The sequence below is a fragment of the Rhamphochromis longiceps genome, linkage group LG6, assembly GCF_057381845.1.
Source record: "Rhamphochromis longiceps isolate RC_006_pf linkage group LG6, R_longiceps_female_GT1.1, whole genome shotgun sequence".
Lineage (NCBI taxonomy): Eukaryota > Metazoa > Chordata > Actinopteri > Cichliformes > Cichlidae > Rhamphochromis > Rhamphochromis longiceps.
Genome location: NC_140562.1, coordinates 26,547,335 through 26,572,236, shown reverse-complemented (window position 1 = coordinate 26,572,236; position 24,902 = coordinate 26,547,335). Strand labels below are relative to the sequence as shown.

The window sequence follows — 24,902 nt, the reverse complement described above, 5'->3', positions numbered from 1 at the left end:
TGCAGATGTCTAGGAGAGAGGGACTTCAACTAGATTGTTTAAAACATTCTTGGAGTATGAGAGAATTCCTGGGGAATGGAGAAGTGAACTGATTTTTCAAGAATAAGGTGGTGTAGTAAAGACAGGTATGATCTGGGGTGATGATCAGTGAGCAGCAGTGCAGCTTAATAGTGCGAAAGAGCCCAACGGATGTTAGCTTTGCTTTGAGAGTGATGATAGAGAAGCACAGAAAGATCAGAAGGAGCTGGACTGTGCGTTTGTCGATCTAGAGAAAGCATATGATAGTAGTACTGAGAGAGGAATTGTAGTGCTACATGAGGAAGTCCGCAGTAGCAGAGAAGTATGAGCATGGCTGAGAACATGTATGAGGCTAGCGAGACAGTGGTGAGGTGCATTGACAGATGGGTTCAAGCTGAAGGTGGGATTACATCAGGGATCAGTTCTGAGCTTCTTGTTTGCAGTGGTGATGGACAGGTTGATAGATGCGGACTATGATGGTGAAGGCATAAAAGTCAGTAGAAGTAAGGCAAAATGCATGTGTGTGAATGAGAGGGAGACAGATGGAAAGGTGAAAGTGGATGAGCTTAAATACTTGGACAGTATAGGTAAAGACAAGACAAAGTGGGTGGAAATGAGGGTCGAGGGTGATATGTGTATGAGGGTAGCGTAAGAGCAAAAGGAAGAAATTACAAGATAGTATTGAGATCTGCTGTGATGTGTGGTTTGCAGAAGGTAGTTCCTACAAAAATGCCGCAAACCACACAAAAAGCTTATGGTGTAAAATCTTTACTCATTTGCATCATGAAGTATTGCCGGCAATAAGTCGGACTCGTTCCTGGTGGGTGATGGGCTCCGCCAGGGCTGCCCTTTGTCTCCGGTTCTGTTCATAATTTTTATGGACAGGATTTCTAGGCGCAGCCAAGTGGCGGAGGGCTTTCGCTTTGGTGGCCTCAGAATCTCATCTCTGATTTTTGCAGATGATGTGGTTCTGTTGGCTTCATCGGGTGAGGGCCTCCAGCTCGCACTGGAACGGTTCGCAGCCGAGTGCGAAGCAGCGGGAATGAGGATCAGCACCTCCAAATCTGAGGCCATGGTTCTCAGCCGGAAAAGGGTGGAGTGCCCACTCCGGGTCGGGGATGAGTTCCTGCCCCAAGTGGAGGAGTTCAAGTATCTCGGGGTCTTGTTCGCGAGTGATGGGAGAAGGGAGCCGGAGATCGACAGACGGATTGGGGCTGCAGCTGCAGTAATGCGGACGCTGCACCGGTCCGTCGTGGTGAAGAGGGAGCTGAGTGTAAAAGCGAAGCTCTCAATTTACCGGTCGATCTACGTCCCTACCCTCACCTATGGCCACGAGCTGTGGGTAGTGACCGAAAGAACGAGATCGCGGATACAAGCGGCAGAAATGAGCTTCCTCCGAAGGGTGGCTGGCCTCTCCCTTAGAGATAGGGTGAGAAGTTCGGCCATCCGGGAGGGGCTCAGAGTAGAGCAGCTGCTGCTCCACATCGAAAGGAGCCAGCTGAGGTGGTTCGGGCATCTGACAAGGATGCCTCCTGGGCGCCTCCTGGGTGAGGTGTTCCAGGAGGAGGAGGCCCCGGGGCAGACCCAGGACACGCTGGAGAGATTATATCTCTCGGCTGGCCTGGGAACGCCTTGGTATTCCCCCGGATAAGCTGGAGGAGGTGGCTGGGGAGAGGGAGGTCTGGGCCTCTTTGCTTAGGCTGCTGCCCCCGCGACCCGGCCCCGGACAAAGCGGATGAAGATGGATGGATGGATGGATGGATCATGAAGTAGTTATGGAGCATTAGAGATTTGAGCAGATTTAATTTTTTTTAAATAAAAACATCCATTTTCAGAGACTTCACTCTAAGCTTTTTGGATTCTTTATGTGTGACTGCACAGCATGTTTAGTCTAGCACTCACCCCTTGCACCTGAAGAAAGCATGAAAGGACGTTTTTACAGTCAAGTGCAATTTAATCTCTCTGTTCAGGGAACTCCCACAAAGAAAATGAAGTGACAGCACTTACAGTTGTTACAGTTGTCAGGTGTGGATCAAAAGAGGTGTGCCAGTTTATGAATGTTTGATCCCTACTGATGATAACCAGACAGAACAGCAGTGAAATAATGGTTATCATCAGCTTAGTGATGATTATTTTTGGGATAAGGAGAACACAAGAGTGTTAAAAGACTGTAACATGACTTTTAATGTCACTAGATTTTCTTAGTGAGAGAGGTGGAGTAGTTGAATTCAAATAAAACATATTTGTTCTTTGTTTACTAAATACCAAACCTGTGATTTATTACACCCCCAGTAGTTTATTTCAAAGTTAGAAATGTTAAAATGTTACACTGCCTTGCAGCAATACTGTTACTACTATAAGAATGCAACATTGAGGGACAAAAAAAATACAGCTGCATACTCATTACGTGCAATAGCCCTTTACTTTGGATTTTCTGTGTTGTGCATATTAGAGATGATATAAACGTAAGAAAAAGCGAGGGCTCGTCCGGGATTTGAACCCGGGACCTCTCGCACCCTAAGCGAGAATCATACCCCTAGACCAACGAGCCACTGAGCAAGCAAGCAGATTAATATGTATATAAATCGTACTCGTCATCACTAGTTGTACTCATTTTAGTCTGTTTTGTTTTATTTGTTTTTGTGGGGTTTTGCGTGTAACAGCAGCTGTTGTGCGGACTCTCGTTTCACCGAGCTTCAGAATAGAGGTGTTGCTCCTCTAAAGAGCCAGAAGAACTGAAATGATTCACTCCTACATAGATGCAACTTCGCTGCTATTTTGACTGGCGTCGTTTATTTTATGACTGGCCTAACTTATTCAGCGGTCGCATTCTGAAACAGAATGCTATATTGAAACTGTGGTGCCGTTTTCTAATTATTGGAGGAAAAACACACACACACGTACAGTTTGTTTTTGTGTGCGCTGTAGTTTTTTGCCCGTCTGTGAAGTTGTGTTAGCTTAGCTCATCAGAGCCGCTCCCGAGGCAGAGAACTCTCTTGTCAGCTGTTACTCTTTGGCGCAGTCACAGACCACCGTCCTGCCGACGTGGCGGGGCGGAAGAGCCGCTGGCTGGCACCAAACGGGTGAGCTGCACTGTCACTTTCATAAAAACAAAACTGTCTCCCAGCTTTATAATTTTCCTTTGACTATACGAGCGAAGAACTGCAGTTCAACTTGAGATTAGTCTTTCATAAATTTGCTGCATCGCTTTGTTTTTGTGTGTTTGTATGTGTTTAGGAAGTGAGAAACATCCATTCATGTTAGCGTGAAAGTAGAGCATAACAGTGCTCTTTGTTGCCTGTCTCTTATACAGCGTTGCCTATGCTGTCACGTTGCATTAATGCTATAAATCGCACTAAAAAGGCAGGGCAGTCTTTAATACATCCTTACTTAGGTGTTAGCATTAGGGAATTATTATTTGTCACGCTGTCACGCTCTATATGAGTCAGAGGAAAAGATGTTTATATAATTTATGTCAAAAGTGCAAGATTATTGTTACTGCTCAAAATGCAAAATGAGAATTATGAGACCGTGGTTTCCAGTATCTGTTTAAAGCATTTTTTTTGTGTGTGGGTGAAAACATATTTTTCTATTTTGTGAAGTTTTATATATATATATTAATTATTATTTTTAACCACACCAGCTCTTCTGATTTAAAAAACAAAAAAAACCAAAAAACGTTCTGCACAAGGACCTTTTTCTGGCAGAAAACTCCTTTTAACAGTAATAAAATCACTGAGTGATAGTCATATGCATCTGAGTACAGCAACTGAACACAAGATGGCAACATCGGACATGAAATGACCAGCAGTACTGTCGCTTTAATTATAGCACATATAAAATTCTGTGTTGTCAAAATTCTTTCAGTTGAGTCCAGTTCCCTTTCAGTCGATTCACTCGGTACAACACATAAGTATGGGATATCACGCCCTCGCGTGTCCTGGCTGAAGAAACCTTTATTCACGCCTTTACGGCAGATGACGTGTGATGACACGCGCAAGGCCCCGCCCGCACATATAGCCGCTGCCATCACCGTCATCCCTCAGTTCTTACGCTCTTCACCTCGCTGAGAACACCTCTGCTGAGTTGGGCTAGCTAGCTACTGCTAGTTAGCTCCGTTGTCTGCCAACTTGAACCTAGCTTAACTGCCCCTGTTGGTGTTAGCCTCCACCGCCCAGCTGGTGCGTAGGCTGCCCGCGGAGCGCTATTTTCAAGTTTTTCTTGTGCAGCGTTTCGCTTTGCGTTTTGGGAATGGACTCCAAACCGAAGCGAGCAAAGCAGAAATCTTCTGTTCGCCCCTGTCCTCAGGGATGTGGTTTCTCTTTGCACGACAGCGACCAGCACGATGCCTGCCCTGTCTGCCTGGGGATCGTCCACGCTAGGAGAGCGTTGACGGAGCCCGAAGCTTGTGCGTTTTGTCGCCAGCTCCGACGCTCGACCCTGGAAAGACGGGTGACGTTTGTGGAAAGAGTGCTGGGACGCTCGGCTGTCGCACGGCATGACCCTCTTCTTTCCGAGTCTGGAGCCCCGGCTTCGTCCGAGTCCGAAGACGAAAATTTTCAGGTCGATGTCCCCGCGATTAGCTGGGCTGACCACATGGAATACGTTGACGGGTTAGCCGATGACGGACCGGAACCATGCAGGAGCGCTGACGGGCTTCAGCCTGGGTTGAAGCCCGCCAGCGCTCCCCAGGAAGACGATGACGTGCTGGACATCGGCCTGGATATCCATGGTTTGTCGGAGGATGAGCAGGAGAGCTCATTGTCGACCCAATATGCCGCCGCTGCTGCGCCGGTCGGCCACGATGACACCTCTCTTTTCTCCCTGTTTCGCCGTGCCGCTGAGAAGCTGCAGGTGGACTGGCCCTCTCCTCCACCAGCTCGGAAGCCGTCGCGGTTTGCGGGTTTTTTCCTTCCACCGGAGCCCGCAACGGCCAAAAACTGCCTCCCCATGTTCCCAGACTTTCTCTGCGAGCTAACAGCGTCATGGGACAAACCTCTGTCTACCCGCGTCACTGTGCCCGGCTATGGACAGTACATGGAATTGGACGGCGCCGAGGGAGCTGGTTTAGCTAACCCACCCCCTATGGAGCCGTCTCTGGCTGCTTATCTGGCCCCGTCCCATAACCATGGTGTCGGTGGCCCCGCAACTCTGCCGTCCAAGCACTGCAGATTCTCGGCCTCGCAGCTGGAGAAGATTTATCGGGCTCAGGCCGGCACCGCTCGAGCCATGAGTTCCGTCACCATGCTCCAGACGTACCAAGCAATGTGCCTGGCGGAGCTTGGATCGCTGGTTCCGGAGGACAGCCCGCTGTCACCTCTTCTTAACGAGGTTAGAGTCACCACGGATTACATCCTCCGTGCGTCTCGCTGTGCAGCGCTCTCCCTGGGCAGAGGGATGGCTTCGACAGTGGTGGCGCAGAGGCACCTGTGGCTGACCCTCTCCGACGTCCCTGATAGAGACAGAGCTGTGTATCTGGACGCACCAGTGTCTGCGGCTGGGTTATTCGGACATTCACTTGAAGCCATTCAGGCTAGATTCGATCTGAGGAAGAAGCAGACGGAAGCTCTGCGCGACATCATCCCCAGACGCCAGCCCCAGCCCAAGCCCACTGCTAGCTCTCACAGGCCCGCCGCTCCTCTGACAGCTGGCAAGAGACCGGCGCCCACTGCTGGAGTGGGAGGGCCGCCGGCGAGAGCACGTACTCCGGCCCGAGCTCCACGCCAGTCGGCCTGGGGCAAAGGCCCTCCCCCGGGCCCCCGACGGGACCCGACGCCCAGGAGGAAGAAGCCTCAGCCCTCCTAGCTGTGATTGCGAGTGGGGAAGGGATCCGGCAGCAGGGAGACGCTGCTCTTACCCCTCTGTTGCCGCACAAGAGGTGCCGCTTAAGTTCTGTTCAGGTTGTCAGCCCCAGAAGGCGCTGCACTTCCCTATCGCGGTCTCCCAAGCACATAACCCCTGCACACGGTTCAGATGTGTTGAATGTTCAAGCGACCACATCGAGTGTTCCCGCTGTTTTTCATTGTTATGCCCCGAAAAAGGTGCACCCAACAAAATGTATAAATGTACATGTTCCCATGTTGCAATCAATAAAGAGTGTTGTTTACTCTCAAACAATCTCAAATGCTCAACCTGCAGGCGAAATGAGCCAGGTCAGGCAGGGGATGCAGTCCCCTGCAGACACACTGGGGGGCGACGGCGCCCCGCCGTCAGTGCTGCAGGCCAGCCGGCTGGCTGCTCACTTCCCTCAGTGGCGCGCTTGCGCCCCCTCTCCGTGGGTGCTGCAAACCGTTGCCATGGGTTACCGGTTGCAGTTCCGGGTCAAGCCGCCTCGTTTCCAAAGAGTCGTGAACACGATTGTCAACCCCGAGGCAGCCTTGGTACTCAGAGAGGAAATACAGGCGCTATTACAGAAGAGAGCAATACGGGTGGTCCCCGCTTCGGAGACGGACAAAGGTTGGTACAGCCGTTATTTTGTCATTCCGAAGAAAGGGGGAGGGCTTCGTCCCATCCTCGACCTGCGAGTCTTGAACACGTACCTGCGAACGTACAGGTTCAAGATGCTAACACTCAGACAGCTCCTGAGTGCAGTCGGCCCGGGAGATTGGTTTGCGACAATCGATCTAACAGATGCTTATTTTCATGTCGCTATACACCCGAAACACAGGCAGTTTCTGAGGTTTGCATTCGAGGGCGTAGCCTACGAATACCTAGTGCTGCCGTTCGGGCTGTCGCTCGCTCCCCGCACCTTTACGAAATGTGCCGAGGCAGCGCTAGCGCCCCTCAGGAAGAGGGGCATCCGCATCTTGGCCTACCTGGACGACTGGGCTCTCGTGGCTTGCTCCAGAGAACAGGCGGAGACGCAGCTGTCGCGGGTTCTGTCACACATTCAGACACTGGGGTTCTCTGTGAACTTTCAGAAGAGCTCGCTAATCCCAGGTCAACAGATCGCTTTTCTCGGTCTGGAAATATGCTCTCTTTCCAGCCGCGCACGGTTGTCAGAGCACAGAGTGGCCGCGTTTCATCGCTGCCTCGCTCAATTTCAGCTGGGACGCAGACTGCGTTTCCAGACGATATTGCGCTTGTTGGGCATGATGGCATCTATGATCGCCGTAGTGCCGCTTGGGCTGTTGAAAATGAGAGCGTTTCAACGCTGGACTCTCTCTCACCGTTTGTGTGCTTCGCGTCACCTCCGGAGGAGGCTGCCGGTAACTGCGTCTTGCATGCTAGCTCTCCGTCCTTGGAGGGAGCCCGGGCTACTGCACCAGGGCTCTCGGATTGGGAGGGTGTTGTTTCGCAAGGTGGTGTCCACAGATGCTTCCCTAAGTGGGTGGGGAGCGCTGTGCGAGGGTGCGTCAGTGAGAGGGATCTGGTCCGCGGCTCAGCGCCAGCTGCACATCAACCACTTAGAGCTGTTAGCAGTGTTCTTAGCTCTAAAGCGTTTCCGTCCAGTCCTGCAGGGCCAGCATGTCTTAGTCAGGACGGACAATTCAACAGTGGTGTCTTATATAAACAGGCAGGGAGGAACACGCTCTCTTCCCCTGTTGCAGCTGTCTCGCTCTCTGCTGTTATGGTGCAGTGTTCATTTTCTGACTCTAAGAGCCACCCATGTCCCGGGCCACCTGAACCTGGGGCCGGACCTTCTCTCCAGGGGGGGTCCTCTGGTGAGAGAATGGAGGTTACACCCTTCAATAGTGGCTCAGATTTGGGATCTATTTGGCGAGGCGCAAATAGATCTTTTTGCTTCCAGGGTGAATGCTCACTGCCCCCTGTACTTCTCCATAATCGACCACGATGCACCCTTGGGCTTGGACGCGCTAGCGCACCAATGGCCAGACGTGCTCCTGTATGCATTTCCCCCAGTGGAAATGATATCTCCAATTCTGGAGAGGGTGCGTCGGCATTCCCTCTCTCTGATCCTGGTGGCCCCTTGGTGGCCCGCGAAGTCGTGGTATGCAGAAATAATCAGCCTGCTTGCAGCAAGTCCTTGGCAGCTTCCTCTCCGCAGGGATCTCCTCTCTCAGGCGGGGGGGGAAGTGTTTCATCCGCGCCCGGATCTGTGGCACCTTCATGCTTACCTGCTGAGAGGTTAAACTTGGTTGCTAAGGGTCTGCCACCTAGTGTGGTAGCGACGATTCAGAGCGCCAGGGCCTCGTCTACTAGAGGCTTGTATGCTTACAAATGGCGAGCCTTCGAGCGATGGTGCCAGGACCGCCACACTCTCCCATTTCAGTGCTCTATTGTGGATGTTTTGACATTCCTGCAGGAGCTGTTGGATAAAGGCCTTTCGTTTTCGACGATCAAGGTTTATTTAGCGGCTATATCTGCTTGTCATATCGGTTTTGACGGGGTGACACCAGGTGCGCATCCCCTCGCCGTGCGTTTTCTGAAAGGGGTTCGCCGGCTGAGGCCCGTGCTTAAGTCCAGTGTCCCGGCTTGGGACTTGTCTTTGGTGCTGGAGGCCCTTTGTGGCCCTCCGTTTGAACCCGTTGAGTCGGTGGATATGAAACTTCTTTCGTATAAGACCGCATTACTTCTCGCTTTGGCCTCGGCGAAGCGAGTGGGGGACCTTCATGCGCTGTCTGTGCATCCTGCCTGCACGCAGTTTTCTCCTGATGGCCGCAAGGTCGTATTGCGTCCGAATGCCGCCTATCTTCCCAAGGTCATGCCTGCATCTTATAGTTCAATGGAGTTTGAGTTGCTGAGCTTTTGCTCCCCTCCTTTTGAATCTGAGGAGCAGAGGAGGGTGCATTCTCTTTGTCCGGTGCGTGCGCTACGCACCTACATTGAGCGCACTCGGGATGTGCGTTTGTGTGACCAGTTGTTTGTCTGCTTCGCTAATCCGAATAGAGGTAGAGCTCTGTCCAGACAGAGGCTGTCCCACTGGATTGTAGAAGCTATCTCGCTGGCATACAGCACCGGAGGTTTTGCGTTGCCCCACGGGGTGGGAGCTCATTCCACCAGGGGGATGGCGACCTCATGGGCTCTTTTTAGAGGGGTGCCTGTGGCTGATATTTGTGCAGCGGCTAATTGGGCGTCGCCGCACACTTTTGTGCGGTTTTATCGGTTGGACGTTACAGCCCCTTCGGTGGCTCATGCTGTCCTTTCTGCTGGGTCTACCACTCACTAAGGATGTGGTGGTCCCGTTCCGGTTCGGTGGCTGCTCTGCGGGGCGTGTATATAGGTCCCATACTTATGTGTTGTACCGAGTGAATCGACTGAAAGGGAACGGTTAGTTATGTCTATAACTTCTGTTCCCTGAAGGAGAGGAACGAGGTACAACACAGGGTGGCCCCACTGAGCAGTTGGCTCGGTGAAGAGCGGCTATCGAACTGAGGGATGACGGTGATGGCAGCGGCTATATGTGCGGGCGGGGCCTTGCGCGTGTCATCACACGTCATCTGCCGTAAAGGCGTGAATAAAGGTTTCTTCAGCCAGGACACGCGAGGGCGTGATATCCCATACTTATGTGTTGTACCTCGTTCCTCTCCTTCAGGGAACAGAAGTTATAGACATAACTAACCGTTTTATTTAGTTGTTCACAGCAACAATTCCCCTCACGGCACTTTCTACTGCAGCTTTAATGAAAAAAAAAAAAAATCACATTTAAAACCTCACTCACTTATTTACGACACTTGGCAATGGCGGGAAGGAAAAACTCTTTTTTTAATAGGAAGCGACCAACAAATCTAGCTTCATTGAGGGACAGCTATCTGCTACCATATGGTGGGAGGTTGAAGGGAACGAGAAGAGGAAAAAAAGGAGAGCATAGCGAGAAAATGTCTCTAATTCCAGGCCAAATAAAATAAATAGTATCCATCGTGTTTATTAGAGAATCGGGATAATTGTTCGTTGCTGCAACAGTTTAGAATAAGATAGAAACTCGACTCTTTATTTACAGATTATTTAATGCACACCTGCACCCTAGAATGCTTCAAAGAGAAAATACAAAGACAAACTGCAACTTTAAGATATGGAAATAAATAAGTTAAATAAATAATAAAGGGCTAAAAAGAAAACAAAAATAAGAATAAATGGTACTGCACCTTAAGTAAAAACCAGGGTGAGATAAAAGAGATACCCACTCAAGTGGAGTCCCTTTGGTTGTTGATGCCACAGTGGCTAAACGTGGATCTCCCATGCACTGAAAATGGTGTGTTAAATAATGGTGTCAATCACTAATTCCCAAGCCAAATCTGAGGCACCAGTGCAGACCCAAGACAGGCATTCCTGAGATTACATCTCTCACCTGGCCTGGGCTGAGCTGGGTAAGGAGCAGGTGACCGGTAAGAAGGGGGTCTGGGTGTGTCTTCAGGGACTGCTGCATGTGACTGAGAGGGATGGATGGGGTAGAAATCCAAGTTGTCATTTTTTATGATTTTCATTTTTATTTATATATTTAAAAAAAAATACTTATTCTACATCACTTTAAACCAGGAATGTCAAACTCCTTTTACATGGGCCACATAAAGCCCATTTTGATCTTAAGTGGCTGGGACCAGAGAAATTAATAATACCTGTGTAAAATTGCAGCAATGAAGGTGGTTGGTCTTTATCAATAGGAAAATCTGTGAAACTTATGAAAATACAGTCAAAAGTTCAAAATCTATGCGTCCCTTTCTAAAGCTGTCCAGGGGACCGGATTCGAGACTTCACCGGGCCAATTGTGGACCCCGGGCTTTATGTTTGACACCCCTGCTTTAAATGGTCCAGGAGTCTCTATATACCCCAGTTTTTTAATTGTTATTTAATACATTATATATTATCAACAAAAGTCCCTTACAACATGTTCAATTGCAAGTACAGTGAGCTGCAGAAAAAAGCTCCCAGTCCTTAAAGCCAGATGTTTTTAGCCCAATCACACCTCTTATGACGTATGTGTGGGATACAGACACAGCTTGATTGACTTTTTCCTCAATCCTCTTTGGCACGGAACAGTTTACACAGTTGGTACTCTTAGTACTTCATAATTTGAGGAACATTGTTTAGTGTCACTAAAGTTAATCCCAATGAAAAGTCTAATTCACACTAATAATTAAACGCTGTGTGAATGTGCCAGGCCTCAAGAGTTTCACACATGATAAAACATGTAAGAACTGAGTGTTTCCACTTTATGCTTAGATTTGTATAAACAGTGTTTTTGTTTTAGGGAAAGTGCATTTATACGAAAGACACAGATGAGCAGTTTTCCACTAAAAATCCAACTTTTTGCAGATCATCATGTCTCAGGCTGCCTCCTCTGATGCTGACCCCTCCACAGACCCCACCCCTCCACCTGTTCAGCCCCCCGACCCTGTTCCTAGCCTCGGTCAGGATGTACCAGCAGCCGGTACACCCCCAGCAGATCCACTGCAGCCTCTTTTCTCCCCTGAGAGTTTTGATCAGTCCAAAGAGCAGTCGACCACAGAGAACACCACCACCTCTGAGACATTAGAGGGTCAGGCTGACCAACCAGAGTCTCCTGCAGAGAGTCAGATGACTGAATGTGACCAACCAGTGAGCCTGGAGCCAGACACAGAGGCTGCAGAGGAAGATGTGGAGGTTTGTTTCACAAGCTGAAGTTTGATTTATGTTTCCTTGACACAAAGCACTGAGAGGAAAATGTCTCATAGATACACTTGCACACAGTTATAAAATAACTTCAAAGAAACAAGAATTTTGAATATATTTAGGATTTTTATTCAGGAAATTGTATATACAGGCTCAAATATGTACATATAATCACTGAAATCTTTAAATAAGTGACACTGAAGGTGTTACACTGTCTTTTAGCTTGACAAAGCCAAAGCCTATTAACTTCTCGTTAGTTAATTTGATTGATGAAAACTGCTAGTTTCTGTTTTCATGATACATGAATTTCCTTAAAGCTAAGATCCAGCCTTTCTATGTATAATACAGCTTCATATTGACATTTTGAAATATTTAATAATAAACAAGCAATTATGATATGTATTTAGAGATTTGTGATTGTCATTTGTTTTGTACTTTCACACATATTATAGACCAAACGGTTAACAGTTTTATTCCTTTCCTATGATGGATATTTGCGCACAGAAGTCCCTCCTGGACAAAGAAAAAGGTTGGGGAGCTTGGAGTTCATGGGGAAAATCTCTTCTGACCACTGCCACCTCCACAGTGGGTATGTCCCAGGTTTTTCTCATCCAATTCTTTTCTTCACATTTACACCCATTTCACTCACCACCAGTCCCTCCCTGAGCTGGTTCTGCCAGAGGTTTCGTCCTGTTAAAGGGGAGCTTTTCCTTTCCACTGTCGCCAAAGTGCTTGCCCATAGGGTCATCTGATTGTTTCTCCGTATTATTGTTGGGTCTTTATCTTACAATATTAAGCACATTGTGGCCTTGTGATTTGGTGCTGTATGAATAGAATAGAATTGAACTGAATTACATTTCACCCTGTGATTGGCCAGTTGTGCATAACTGTGGCACAATCTGATATCCCCATGTTGATGTTGTTCTTGCGTCACCATAATAATTTTGGTTCAGGGTCAACATTGAAACTGACCAGTGATGTTGTGTGAGCATACAGTTAGCATTAACTGAGAAGGTAGCTAATGCTATTGAAAGCTATTACTAGCGAACTAACATGAGTTAAATTTGGCTAACAAAAACCTAACTCCATAGTAAATTTATTATATTGTATAAATTAATAAAGAAAGCACTTGCAGTGCTTACTATTTATTCCAGGAGGGTGTTTTATAAAAACAGAGCTATTTGTTTTCTTTTTCCCCTCCATTGCACAGCTGTGACATCACAGCAACATGACTGGTCAGTTGCACAAATGACGATGCACAAACACCAACACAGGAATGTCAAATACACCATAACTATGAAAGGACCCAAACATTGTTGCACCCAAATCTGTACACGATTTGTGGTGCAGCAATGTTTTCCAAGATGCACAATTTGAAAATACACACTGTCATCACATAAACACTTTAACAATATCTATATGTGTATTTGCTCATGTGTAGCGATTCAGAAATCGCTGGTACGGTATTTCTGCAGTAGCAGGGACCTGATAGCAAGGTGATAGTAACAGACAAGCACAGAGTCCTTCCATAAGCAAGTGAAGAAACATTTTATCGCTTGTCTTACTTCTGCCATCATTCTTGCGGTTTCAAAATTGGCTCATAGATTTCAGCCAGGATTATTATAGGACCATGTGTTTTTATATATGTAATGAGAAATGTCGCTGGCAAGCAGGAGAAATAGACCATCAATGTCTACTTCTCCTCATGTATGTGAGTCTTTAATTTGCTGCTTTCTGTGTGCAGGTCAAAGCCTGACCTCAGTAAAGGTGAAGGCAGGAGAGGCACTTCGTCTCCACAGAACCTCAGTTGGAGAGGAGGCACAGGAAGAGGAGGAGGGAGTGGAGGAGAAGACAGAAGGAGGAATCGAAAGCAGAGAGATTGACCTGTCCAACTCCGGGGAGTCGTCTTCTCCTACTGCAGCCACAGCTTCTAGCAGGGGCGTTTTCTCTACAATCACACATGCCGTACAAAACACTGTGAGTGAACACACATACACGCACAGAGAGACACACAAAAGGTATCCATCTGATGAAGCTTCCAAACCATGTCATGAAAGAGTGTTAGTGGCGATTAAATCATACATTTCACCAGGCAGTCATGTACTCAGATATGAAGAGTCGTCTCGTTTTCTTAGTGCCCATAATGCCGCCTCGACAGTCTGCTGCCGTGTGGTCTTAGGGCGCTCTCTTTTGCACTTTGGTGTCCACAGCAGAGCTGTCTGTGTGATGGAGTTGTGCTTGTTTCTGATGATGTGCTTTACCGAATGTTTGGAGGTCGTTCAGTTTAATCAGATCCACAGCAGTCTCCTGAGACTTTTAGACTTAGTGAGAGTTTTTTATGGTCGCCCTCAGTCATTCTCCTTCTTCCTGGCAAAATTTTTAAATATTTAGATTTCAGGTTCTCTCTGTCTCTCTCAGGATAAGTCAGTGATCAGTATAATGCACTAGTGGTGTCACAGTTTTGCTCCTAACGTATAAGCATATAAAACTGCTGCTGAACTGCAAACATAATTGAAAAGCTTCCCTATTAACCCTGAATGCTACAGTATTAGCAGACAAGTAGATGCAAATAGAAGTAAGTACTCTGAAAGTGGGGCTTATTTAATCTACAAAATCAGGTTAATCCAAAATAAACTGTTTAATAAGATGTCTCAAAATATAAGTGAGATTTTAAAAAGAATGAACTCTACAGAGCTTAACCTATTTAATTAATTAACCCTTTAACTAATTTAGCCTATAGAGTTACAGCAGACACAGCACAGCTCTATTATAGCCTCAGATTGGTGAGAGTGCTTGACTGTGATGACTTCAGACAGCGTCCACGCTGCAGAAGACAGTCCTTGATTTACTGATCCTCCTCTGGACGTCGCTGCCAGCTCCTCTCCTCTCCTTCCCTGCGGCATTCCTCAATCTGTGTTCGATGGCAAGCCATGGTCGATAGAAAAGTCGAGCCCCTTCAGTGCTGTCAACGATTTATTTATTTGTGTTACATATTAAGTACCTCCTAATTCACAGTTTTAGTAAGCTGAAATATTTCTCATTAACACATGCTCTGCCTCTCGATTTCCTGCTGTGTGAAGGAGCGCAGTTAAAGTTAAAGACATCATCTGTGCTTTGAAAATCAGACTGGAAGCAGTTGTGAGCTGTTATGGATTGTAAGCAATGATCTCTTGATTTTTGGCAGAAGGCTGCAGTTTTAAAATTACAATCCTACTTAAATATTTTGCAAAAACATTCACTTTATTTTTTCCCTCTTTGTTCCTGACTGAACTGACTGAGATTTAAAGGGTTAATTGATTAATGACACATTTAATTAGTTAACAATGTATTTATTTCATTCATTTTGGCGCTCATGGACCTCAATAAACCAAGAGCAAGCTCATATTTTTTTAACTGAATTCATTTAGTTTTCAGTATGCAAACTTTCAGTATGATATTATTTAAATTACAACATTTTATAAAAGTGTGCAATCTAAATTTACAATTTTGTTGGTCAATCCTATTTTGTTTTTGTTTTTTTATTGTTTTCTTTAACAGGCTACTGTAGTTTGCTGAACTGCCTTTCCCCTCCCACCCTTCCTCGCTCTGCATCTGTCTCTCTGTGTCTCTCAGGGTAAGTCAGTGATCAGTGGAGGCTTGGATGCCTTGGAGTTCATTGGAAAGAAGACCATGACTGTTCTTGCAGAGAGTGACCCGGGTTTTAAAAAGACCAAAACTCTGATGCAAAAGACCGCGTCACTTAGTCAGGCATGCAACTGACCATCTCATCTCATCTTGTCAGATAAGAAATGAATCTGAAACTGGTGTGTCGTGTGTGTGTGTGTGTGTGTGTGTGTGTGTGTGTGTGTGTGTGTGTAGGTGTAATTGCTTTAAATTGGTGGCTCTGTTTTTTCTGATTTTTTTTTTTTTTTTTCTTTTTTCAGATGTTGAAGGAAGCCAAGGAGAAGGAGCGGGCCCGTCTGAGTAACCAGCCTATCAGTGCTCCCACAGCTCACTACGGTATTCTTTTTGATGACTACCAGGGCTTGTCACACCTGGAGGCCCTGGAGATTCTGTCCAATGAGAGTGAAGCAAAGGTAAGGCGCGAGTGTCGGGAATACAGAAAGCGCTTCAGAAACACTGCCTGTTTCAAGCAGTTTACCTGCAGCTGTGATTTTAGGTTCAAGCCTTCCTCTCCTCCCTGACCGAAGAGGAGCAGGAGGAGGTGAAGAAGGAGCTGATTTACATCAAGGAGATTTTCATCAAGCAAGAGGAAGAGGAGGATGTGGAGACAGAAGGAGGAGGACAGACGAAGGATAACGGTGATCTTAGTTCCCAATTACACTGTTCTACCCCCTTATGTGAGTGACCCAGATCGACTGCTAGACCTGCTGTAGGTGGAGGTGGTCCCTTAGCGCTGACCCAGGATCAGGTGGCCTTTGACAGGCACCTGGATGGGAAATGATAACCCAAACTGTTAAAAACAGGGTTTGTTGTTGAACACACTCATGACTGCGCTTATCTCTGATGCTGGCTGTGGGCAGCCTGCTGTTGTTCCTCAGGGAGCTTTAGCTCACTTATTTTAGTTTTAATCTTTTCAAAGTTTGTGCAGTTGTGCAGAAAGTTAGTTTGTGCAGATTCAAAGAGTGCTTTTTAAAAGCGTGCTCCATCAATTTCAGACACAAAGACTAATCCTGTGGTATTTGGTTGCTGTTTAAAGCCGTTTACACAGCCTTCTCCAGTTTCAGCAACATTGCAGGAAAAAAGTGAGGCAATGACTTTTCCTTTGTTTCTTATGAGGCAACAAACTTATGGAAAATGGCCTGAGTACCCCTCCTTCTCCTGTTACTGATACAGGATGATCTTTTAGCATCTTATAACGAGATGAAAGACACTGCATGGCTTCAGTGAAAACATGACCAGATTAACTGCGTTGTCATCCTTGAGTCAGGCTCTGTCAGCACACAAAAATATGTTCTTTTCTTTGTTTATATGGAGGTCATCTAAACTCCACGAAAAAAAAAAAAATTAAGAAAATCTGGACCTTTTCCTCATAAACTAAAAAATAGCATTCCTTTGCCTGAACTCTCTTGTTCTGACCCAGTTCAGCCTCTAATAATATTGCATTAGTATCGTCACTGGTCACTGGTACAGGTAACCTAACCTGACAAGTAGGTCTACCTAGGGTTATGATCAGCCACCCTTTTGATCCCAAACGTCTTATTATCTGACCTGACATTTTTGTTTTATTCACTCTCTTATGACTCTGACAAGTCACATCAATCTGTTATATTATGTCGTAATTAGAGTTCAAGAATCCAAATTTTCACTTAAACATCTGCTTCATGTCAAATAATCTTATATGCTCTGCATCCTAGAACTTACCCAAATTATATTTCCTCTTCCTAAAAGCCCTGAAAACCTTAGATCCTTACGGGAATCAGCGATGACGGTGACTGTTTCTAATCTGCTAAAGAAGTAGAAAATGTTCTACTGGAGTGAAACTGTGTCAGTGTGATGGCAAGTTTTGGTCTCGTCACATCTCACCACTTTACATTTTAAAGGGTTTGTGAGGGGCACCTTCAGGGGATGTCATGGAGGTGCACAGCTCAAAGCAGGCAGGCGCCCTTTTGCTCGGAGGGTTGAACAGGATGCCTGATCCGGCGTTTGGTGTTCAGGGGCCACCGACACATTTGCAGACTCAAGAAAAGCCAACAGAAACAATCCATAAGATCCAGGCGCCGAATCTGCATGTTTTACAATTCCAGCTGTAATTTATACACAGGAGTTTGAATTACGTTGGCATGACAACAACAATATACGCTTCGTGATCTCAGCATGGAGTAAATCGACTGATTCCTGACATGTGGTGTAAATGCGTGTAGCATCACACTTTAACACGTGCTTTGTGTATTTAAGTAAACTGACACGAGGTGGTGCATGCCTTTTGTGCATTTTTATCAGCTGCTGATGGCGAGGAGTTTGTGAGTGTTCTCACCGAGCTGCTCTTTGAACTTCATGTTGCCGCCACGCCGGACAAACTCAACAAGGTGACTCACTCACACAGATGCCAGTAGTTTTCATCCATCCATCCATCCATCCATCCATCCATCCATCCATCCATCCTGCATTTTGCTATCAATTTTAAATTAACTGTCTTTTCTGTAAATTGTACAGTTTAATAATAAATACAATCTTTTATATTTTTTTATTGGCAACACCAGTTGTTAAGTTACTGACACTTACTACTTTACATCAGCACCATCAGTGGGTGAAGCGCCTTTTTGCCTTCTGGTACATTGTCTGTGACGAGCCTTTAAATCACAGACTGTGTATAAAATACAGACCTTAGTTGTGTGGCTGAAAAGCGAAGCTGGTGTTGAATTGCCTAAAACCTGTATTTCCTCTAATGTCCAGAAGGAGGCGACTCCTCTGGTTTCAAAAAGAGGTCTGATTGTACAGAAGTCTAGGAAGTAGCCAGTATACTGTCTGTGCTCTGAATGTCATATCATTCTGCATTATATGGACAAAGGTATTGAGCCACATCATTTATGAATCCAGGTGTTTTCAGTCTCGTGGCCACAGGTATATAAAGGCAGCCTGCCTTTACAAACATTTGTGAATTTGAAGGTGGCACTGTGATAGAGAAATGCCAGTGTTGCAACTCTGATTCAGCTGTTGCAACAAGTCAACTGTAAGTAGTATTACTGCAAAGCAGAAGCATTTAGGAATCACCGCAAGTCACGTAACGTTACAGCACAGGATTGCCGAGTGCTGAGGCACATAGTGCTCTGCTGACTGAGTAACTGCAGGGTTTCGACATCAGCACAAAAACTGCGCCCGGTGCTTCATGACTCGGGTTTCTGTGGCTGAGAAGCAGCACGCAAGCAATACATCATCAATCTGGCTTTGGCGAGTGCCACATGAACACCACCTGCCTGACCGAATCGTGCCTGCTCTAAAGTTTGATGGAGAAGGGTTGTTGTCTTTTTTCTGGGGTGTCATAAACACTCCTGTAGGTGTAATGCACAGATAGTTTCCTTCACATAGTGATATGATTCTGATTTGGAAAGAAAATCTTTGATTTTTCTTCTATAAAGATGTGTTATGAGTATTAGTTTATACCTCGTTTTATTATGAAATTGTGTTGAAATCATGCATTTCAAATTCCATAGTGTAGTTTAGTACCAGGAATATTCTAACAACCACCAATCATTCTTCCTATTTGCTCTGAGAAAACGGTCCACAAAGCTACAAAAATACACATCTTTGTATCTACACTCAACATAGTAACTCTGCATCCTGCTGCAAAGCTAATTTAAAAGTTATCAGCCCCTAAAGCCATCCTGCGTAATCACATTCACATATATAAAAACCAATATTAGCATATATCCATGTATATGCATCCAATTAGCATACATCAGGATCAGGGTGGGAATGTGTCTTCATGCAGACCTGATGAGTGGTAATTATGCATCTCCAGGCTCGAATGAGGGCCCATGATTGGGTGAGCAAGGTGGAACAACCTGTCACTACAGAGACAGTTGGCAGGGAAACGCAGGACCAGCCAGGAGGAGAGGAGAACAAAAAGGAAGAGAAGAAGAAAGACGGAGAAGAGCTGGGGGAGAAGAAGGGCGAGGAGGAGGAGATGAAGGGAGGAGAAGAGGCAAAGGAGAGCGACCCCTTATCTGTAGAGGTGACGTCTCATCTGCACTGTTATGACTTCTGCTTTCAAGTTTAAATTCCGTCACCTTTTCTTCCTGCTGTCACTGCCTTATTTGATTTGAATCACTTATTCTGTGTGTGTGTGTGTGTGTGTGTGTGTGTGTGTGTGTGTGTGTGTGTGTGTGTGTGTGTGTGTGTGTGTGTATACACTCACCTTCCTCTCATCAGGCCATCTACCTGTCATCGGTCAGCAGTCTGGCAGAAGTGACGGCTCGCAGCATCGAGCAGCTCCACAAGGTGGCGGAGCTCATCCTCCACGGCCAGGAGCAAGAGAAACCAGCCAGAGACCAGGCACACGTCCTCACCAGGTATGTGTGTGAATGTGTACTTGTATTACACACTTACATTGTGGGAACTTCCTTCTGTGGGTATCCCCTTGACAGGTTCAAGGTTATGGTACGGGTTAGGGTAAGCCTCCAGGAGATCAATATAAGCTGTTGTTATGTCTTTGCTAAGGGAAATAATGGAAATGTTTGGGATTTGGCATTTGTGATTGTTGAGGTTAGGTTCACAAGCAAAGAAGACTGAAACAGTCGCATACACTGCCTGGCCAAAAGACAAGTCACCACCTGGATTTAACTAGGCAAATACATAAGAGCTTATCATTTCTTAGACAACCGTGTCAGCTGTTACTGCGTTTCACTGAAATTATTGGACTGTGTCAAGCAAAGAAAACAACTAAGGAGATTGTTGGAACTGCTAAAATTGGAATGAAATGATAAAAAATCAACATGTAAGAGCCTTTCCACACACACAGTGCGAGAACAGCTCAAGTGATTGGGACTAAACAGCTGTGTAGCCTTAAGAAAGCCACTTATCAGTGAGGCTAATCAGGAAAAGGGCTTCAGTATATTCGGGAGCATAAAGATTGGAGTAAATGAAAAAAGGGTCATGTGGTCTAATGAGTTCAGATTTACTCTGTTCCAGAGTGATGGGTGCATCAGGGCAAGAAGAGAGGCGGGTGAAGTGATGCATTCATTGTGTCAGGTTTCTGCTGTACAAGCCTGTGGGGGCAGTGTTACGATCTGGGATTGGTTCAGAAATTGAGGTCAGCTTACTACCTGAAAATACTGAATGACCAGGTTTTTCCTTTAGTAAATGTTTTCTTCCAATGTGGTTGGGTTGGATTCATCAGGCTCAAATTGTAAAAGAGTGGTTCAGGGAGTTCAGGGAATAGGAGACGTCATTTTCACGTGGATTAGACGCAACAGACTCCAGACATTAACCCCACTGGGATGTGCTGGAGATAACTTGCCGTAACAATCCAACATGCTCATCATCAACACAAGATGTTGGTCAAAAATGATCAAAATAAATGTTGCACAGTTCACGTGTGCATAAGCTTATGAAAAACGTGCTGTTATCAAAGATAAAGTCGGTCCAGTTAGAGGGTCTGATTTTCCTTTTTTTCGGCCCTGTGCTAGGGCAGATACTGCAGCTTGGGGAAGGCTTTGATAAGGATCTGTTTTACCAGGATCATTTGGGTGAATCCCCCTGGTACCAAGGAGAGAGGAGGACAGAGAGAAAAGGGGATTGAGGGGCACTAAAATAAGAACAGTTAGGTGTGTATGGCATTAGGTCTACAATTAAAGAGCTAGCAAAAACTAAATGTGAAGAAATAATCCATTTGCACATAATGTGTGTCTGCATGTCTGTGTGTGTGTATCTGTGAGGTAGAGAGAGGTCAAGGAAGAGATAGTATCACTACTCCAAGGAGTGATGCATGCTCAAATCCACTCTTCTTATTGCAGGTTGACATGTGCCATGTGTAAGGAGGTGGAGTGTTTGGCCAAGAAGTTCTCTGATACGCTGCTCGATGTTGGGGTAGGTGAGAGTGTGTGTGCATGTGGGTGTGTGAACATTAGGGATGATTGTGACTATTCTAATAATGTTTGCTATTGTCAAAAAGTATCCATCGGGGTTTAACTTTAGTTCAGTTGGGGCCTATTTTAAGTTGTATGAATACACACGGGGTGCTCTAATGAGTATTTATGCCAACAGAGCAGTCTCTGTAGAGCTGACTCATAATAAATACAGTGGTCGTATTCATTGTAATTAAACATTTCACCCACTACAACAACGTGACTCAGTGACAGCAGAGCTTTTTAGATGTAGCAGGAGATATATCAGACAGCTGATATGTGAGTATTTGTTTGTTGGATCAAGTCACTGTTTCTTTTGTTTGTTTGGGGGTTTTTTCATAGGCTCTGCTGACAGTAGTAAAATAATTTTTGATCTTTGTCTTTGTACTTGTGTTTTTCTGCTACTCCATCATCTTTTATTGATCTCACGAGTGTCACTGCCTCTCTTTTTTAGGGCCAGAGGAAAGCAGAAGAGCTGAACCCACTGGTAGAGAGTGTGCTGCTAGAGGTGAGATTTTTTTACTTTGAACATCGTGAATAAAAATAAAAATGGATAAAATTAATGATGTAGCAGTCTCATGATGAGTGACAGATAAATGATCAGGATCATCATCACTAATGCAATGGGAACTGAGTTTTAAGAGGCACTCAGACGAGATCCACACAGCGTTTAAAGACTTGTTCAACATTTTTCAGAATGCATTTTTTTTTACAAATTTCATCTCTAGAAACAAATCTTTCCTCATTTTTATTGTTATATCTCTGTGACAGCGATGCCAGGAGGCATTGTTTTCTTGTTAGCAAAGCACCTGTTTAATGCCTCGAGGAATTTCTGGATGACCAGAAACATCCAGAGCTGTGCACACAAACTGTGCACATGTAGCATTGTTATATTCCATCCATCCCCATCATGGATTATTCTCACTACAGGTGTCTAGCTAGAGGATTTACAGCTGTTGGAGCAGAATAGCAAGAGAACAGTTTCTGTCCCCAAGCCATCAGTCTTTGAAACTCTCAATTATATACATATATGTATATATGCATATATATTGTTCAGCACTATGCTACATCTACTTATGATTTCCTATCCGCAGGGCTCCAACAGCACCAACTACATCCAGAATGCATTTCAGCTGCTGCTGCCCATCCTGCAGATCTCCCACATCCAGAGCCAACACTGCCGACCCGCCACAGAGGCCGCAGCACAGATTCAGCATTAACACTGCCTGTGCAACTGCCTGCCAGTGTGTCTATTGTTGTACAGTAAAGTATAGAGAATAGAGTCACCAGAACAAGTGCTTTAATCTACACTAAGTGCCAAATAGTAACAGAACACAGAGAATATCATCAGGAAGATACCAGCTTAACTGACACACGTAGTGGTAGCTCGCATACGTTTTGTTTGTGTGTTTGTGCCACGTTGTGTCTCTGAATGTTACTTTGCCTGTTTTGCCGTTGATGTTTTGCTTTAAGAAACCAAAATGACGTCCACGCCTCAAAACCAAAAAACAGAATATTACTGATTGTACTGATCAAACTCTATATTATTGTACATTGAGCTTTCTTTGCACAACAGGAAAAAACATAGACTAACACTAGTAGAGTGTCTGTTGTGTTGACTGTTTAATTGCAGGTTAAGATAAAATACCAGCGTCAGTGATTATATATAGTAATATCATACTTATTTTGTTTTCTGTGTTAAATTATATGAAACAACACTACCTTATATTTTATTTCCATCTTTTGTTGTGAACATTACTAATGTGATGTCGGTTAATTAATTTCTGTTTGCGTCTTGTTGTTGGACTGAATTAGATGAGCGATACCACTCTCTACGCTAAAAGTGAAACCACAGCCTTTTGAAGGGAATCGGCTAGTTTGGCTGCACCAAAACCAAACAGTGTGAAATACAGCAACAAAATAACAATAAAACATTTAATTACCCCTGTAAAACAAAAACTGTCTGTTTTGGGGGGGTTTATTAATTCAAACCTGCAATAACTGATTTTAGAGACATTTTTTGTGGAAGTAAATAGTGAACACTTGTGTTATGTATCACCTTTTAAACACTATCATTCATTTAGTGAATTTTGACTCTTTAAACTCTGATTTTGGCTTTTGCTAAATCCTAAAGGGGACATTGAGCTCTTTAGCCGGAATTACTCCATCATGTGCATCTGTTTGTTGCTAAACAATGAGCTAACTCATTGTTCACTCACTTTAAAGGTTATTGAAACACGATAGGTAGATGTGGATTGTATAACTCGCACACAGCAATCTTTGCTGAAACGGAGTGTAACTTCTGATTCTTTGGTTATAAATATGCATTAAAACTGCCTCACTCTGCAAAACTGTTGGTATAAGGGTCAATTTATCTCAAATTATTGTGGGCCATCTGCTCGACCAGCTCCAGTCTGCATTCAAATTTAAAGATACAACATTGTAATATTTATTTGTATGTACAAGAAAAAATCAGTATTTGTTGCATTTTTGTATATTTCAAAATTAAACATCATTATTAGACTCATCCAGTGGGTCTTGAAAATAACAAATATGCATATACTTCACAAGATAATTTTCTCCGTTATAATAAGACTTACATCTGGAAGCTCCTGAAATTTGTTCTTTCATATTAAATAATGAGCTAATGTCTCTAGTGTGCAACTTGTTGTGTTTGCTCAATCCACCCAGACATTTTTAAGCATTGTTTCCAAATTACAGACCCTGATTCTATCTTACGGAGAAAGAAAGATCAGAGAAAGTTTTAGGCTTTTATCTTGGACATTTTTGAGATATTCATGTTGAAACATTGCCTCAGAAAAGAAAAACAAAACATGTCCAAAAAAGTATTTGATACACGAGGCTGAAACTTCACAGCTAGATTATAGTCATCCAAGTTTTAAACCATTCGATTTTCAAGCAATACACAGGTGGTTGAGCAGACAATGATCTAAAAATGTGATGAGCGATATGAGGTGGAATGACCCATAAGTTAAAATATTTTTCATGTCTCCCTCTTACGCCATAAAAGTAAAAGAGTAGCGATTGGGTTTAATAATTCTGAAAATGTGCTGCAAATACAGATGTTTTCCAGATGGTTGAGTACGACTGACTGCAAAAAGAGCAAATTCACAGTAAGACATGAGCCTTGCAGGTGCTGCTATCTGGAGTTAGTTACTTCCTGGCAGAGCGAGCTTGGCTCCTTTAATGTTTTTATGGTGAAATAAAACCAGGTGGTTACTCGCGTTCGACCTGCTGTACACTTTGTGTGATTCCACTTTAAACACCCCAAAGACAGCCTTACATGCACACATAGGTTACATGTTTTTACTCCAGAACAAAGCCTTTGATCATGCGTTCCAACATTCAGAAATGTATACCACGTCGGTTTCATCTCACACATCACCGCAGAGATGTGTCAGATGTGTTGTATCTCAACTATGCTCTACATTTTTCTCCTCCTTCTGAACCGCCGTCTCTACAGAATTTGAGATGAATTACTTTATAGCGCTTAGCCCACAGTTACCTCGATCTCTGAAGGATAAATATTTCTCTCCCTCTGCTTCTTCTTCAGTTTTAGAGATACATGGATGCTGGCAAGGAAAGCTATTAAGCAAACAAGATATTAGTCAGTGCTGTCAAAATGTTTTGGCTCCTTTCAGCTATAACCAGACGGGGTAAGGCTGTTTATCAGCCATGCATCTGACTCAGAATACAAAACAATTTAGTTCTTTCAGGGTGAAAAATGTTCGAGGGCCAATCCATTTA

The 24,902-nt window shown here is 44.9% G+C and overlaps 1 protein-coding gene and 1 non-coding gene across 6 annotated transcripts; one reads left to right on the top strand and one right to left on the bottom strand.

The window, feature by feature from the left end:
• Positions 1-2,497: 2,497 nt before the first annotated feature.
• trnap-agg (transfer RNA proline (anticodon AGG)) lies at positions 2,498-2,569 on the bottom strand. Its single transcript has one exon. It is a non-coding gene; the product is annotated as a tRNA-Pro (tRNA).
• Positions 2,570-3,048: 479 nt separating this feature from the next.
• fam114a1 (family with sequence similarity 114 member A1) lies at positions 3,049-24,385 on the top strand. Of its 5 annotated transcripts, XM_085409946.1 has the most exons (14): positions 3,110-3,905; positions 9,554-10,304; positions 11,233-11,559; positions 12,073-12,157; positions 13,313-13,545; positions 15,181-15,315; positions 15,492-15,644; positions 15,728-15,908; positions 17,512-17,597; positions 19,031-19,243; positions 19,441-19,580; positions 21,024-21,096; positions 21,589-21,642; positions 22,229-24,385. In XM_085409946.1, exons 3-14 carry the CDS (start codon positions 11,239-11,241, stop codon positions 22,352-22,354), a joined length of 1,800 nt encoding a protein of 599 aa, XP_085266072.1. In that variant the 5' UTR covers positions 3,110-3,905; positions 9,554-10,304; positions 11,233-11,238; the 3' UTR covers positions 22,355-24,385. The 5 variants fall into 5 exon arrangements, with proteins under 5 accessions (XP_085266074.1, XP_085266070.1, XP_085266072.1 ...); XM_085409948.1 differs by lacking the exons at positions 3,110-3,905; positions 9,554-10,304 and adding an exon at positions 3,049-3,101 and having other exon boundaries at positions 15,728-15,869; XM_085409944.1 differs by lacking the exons at positions 3,110-3,905; positions 9,554-10,304 and adding an exon at positions 3,049-3,101.
• Positions 24,386-24,902: the final 517 nt, after the last annotated feature.

Coding starts and splice junctions, on each gene's coding strand:
- fam114a1 (XM_085409944.1), top strand. CDS start 11,239: ATGTCTCAGGCTGCCTCCTCTGATGCTGACCCCTCCACAGACCCCACC. Junction 12,158..13,312: donor CACTGCCACCTCCACAGTGG/GTATGTCCCAGG, acceptor TTCTGTGTGCAG/GTCAAAGCCTGACCTCAGTA. Junction 15,909..17,511: donor ACACTGTTCTACCCCCTTAT/GTGAGTGACCCA, acceptor CATTTTTATCAG/CTGCTGATGGCGAGGAGTTT.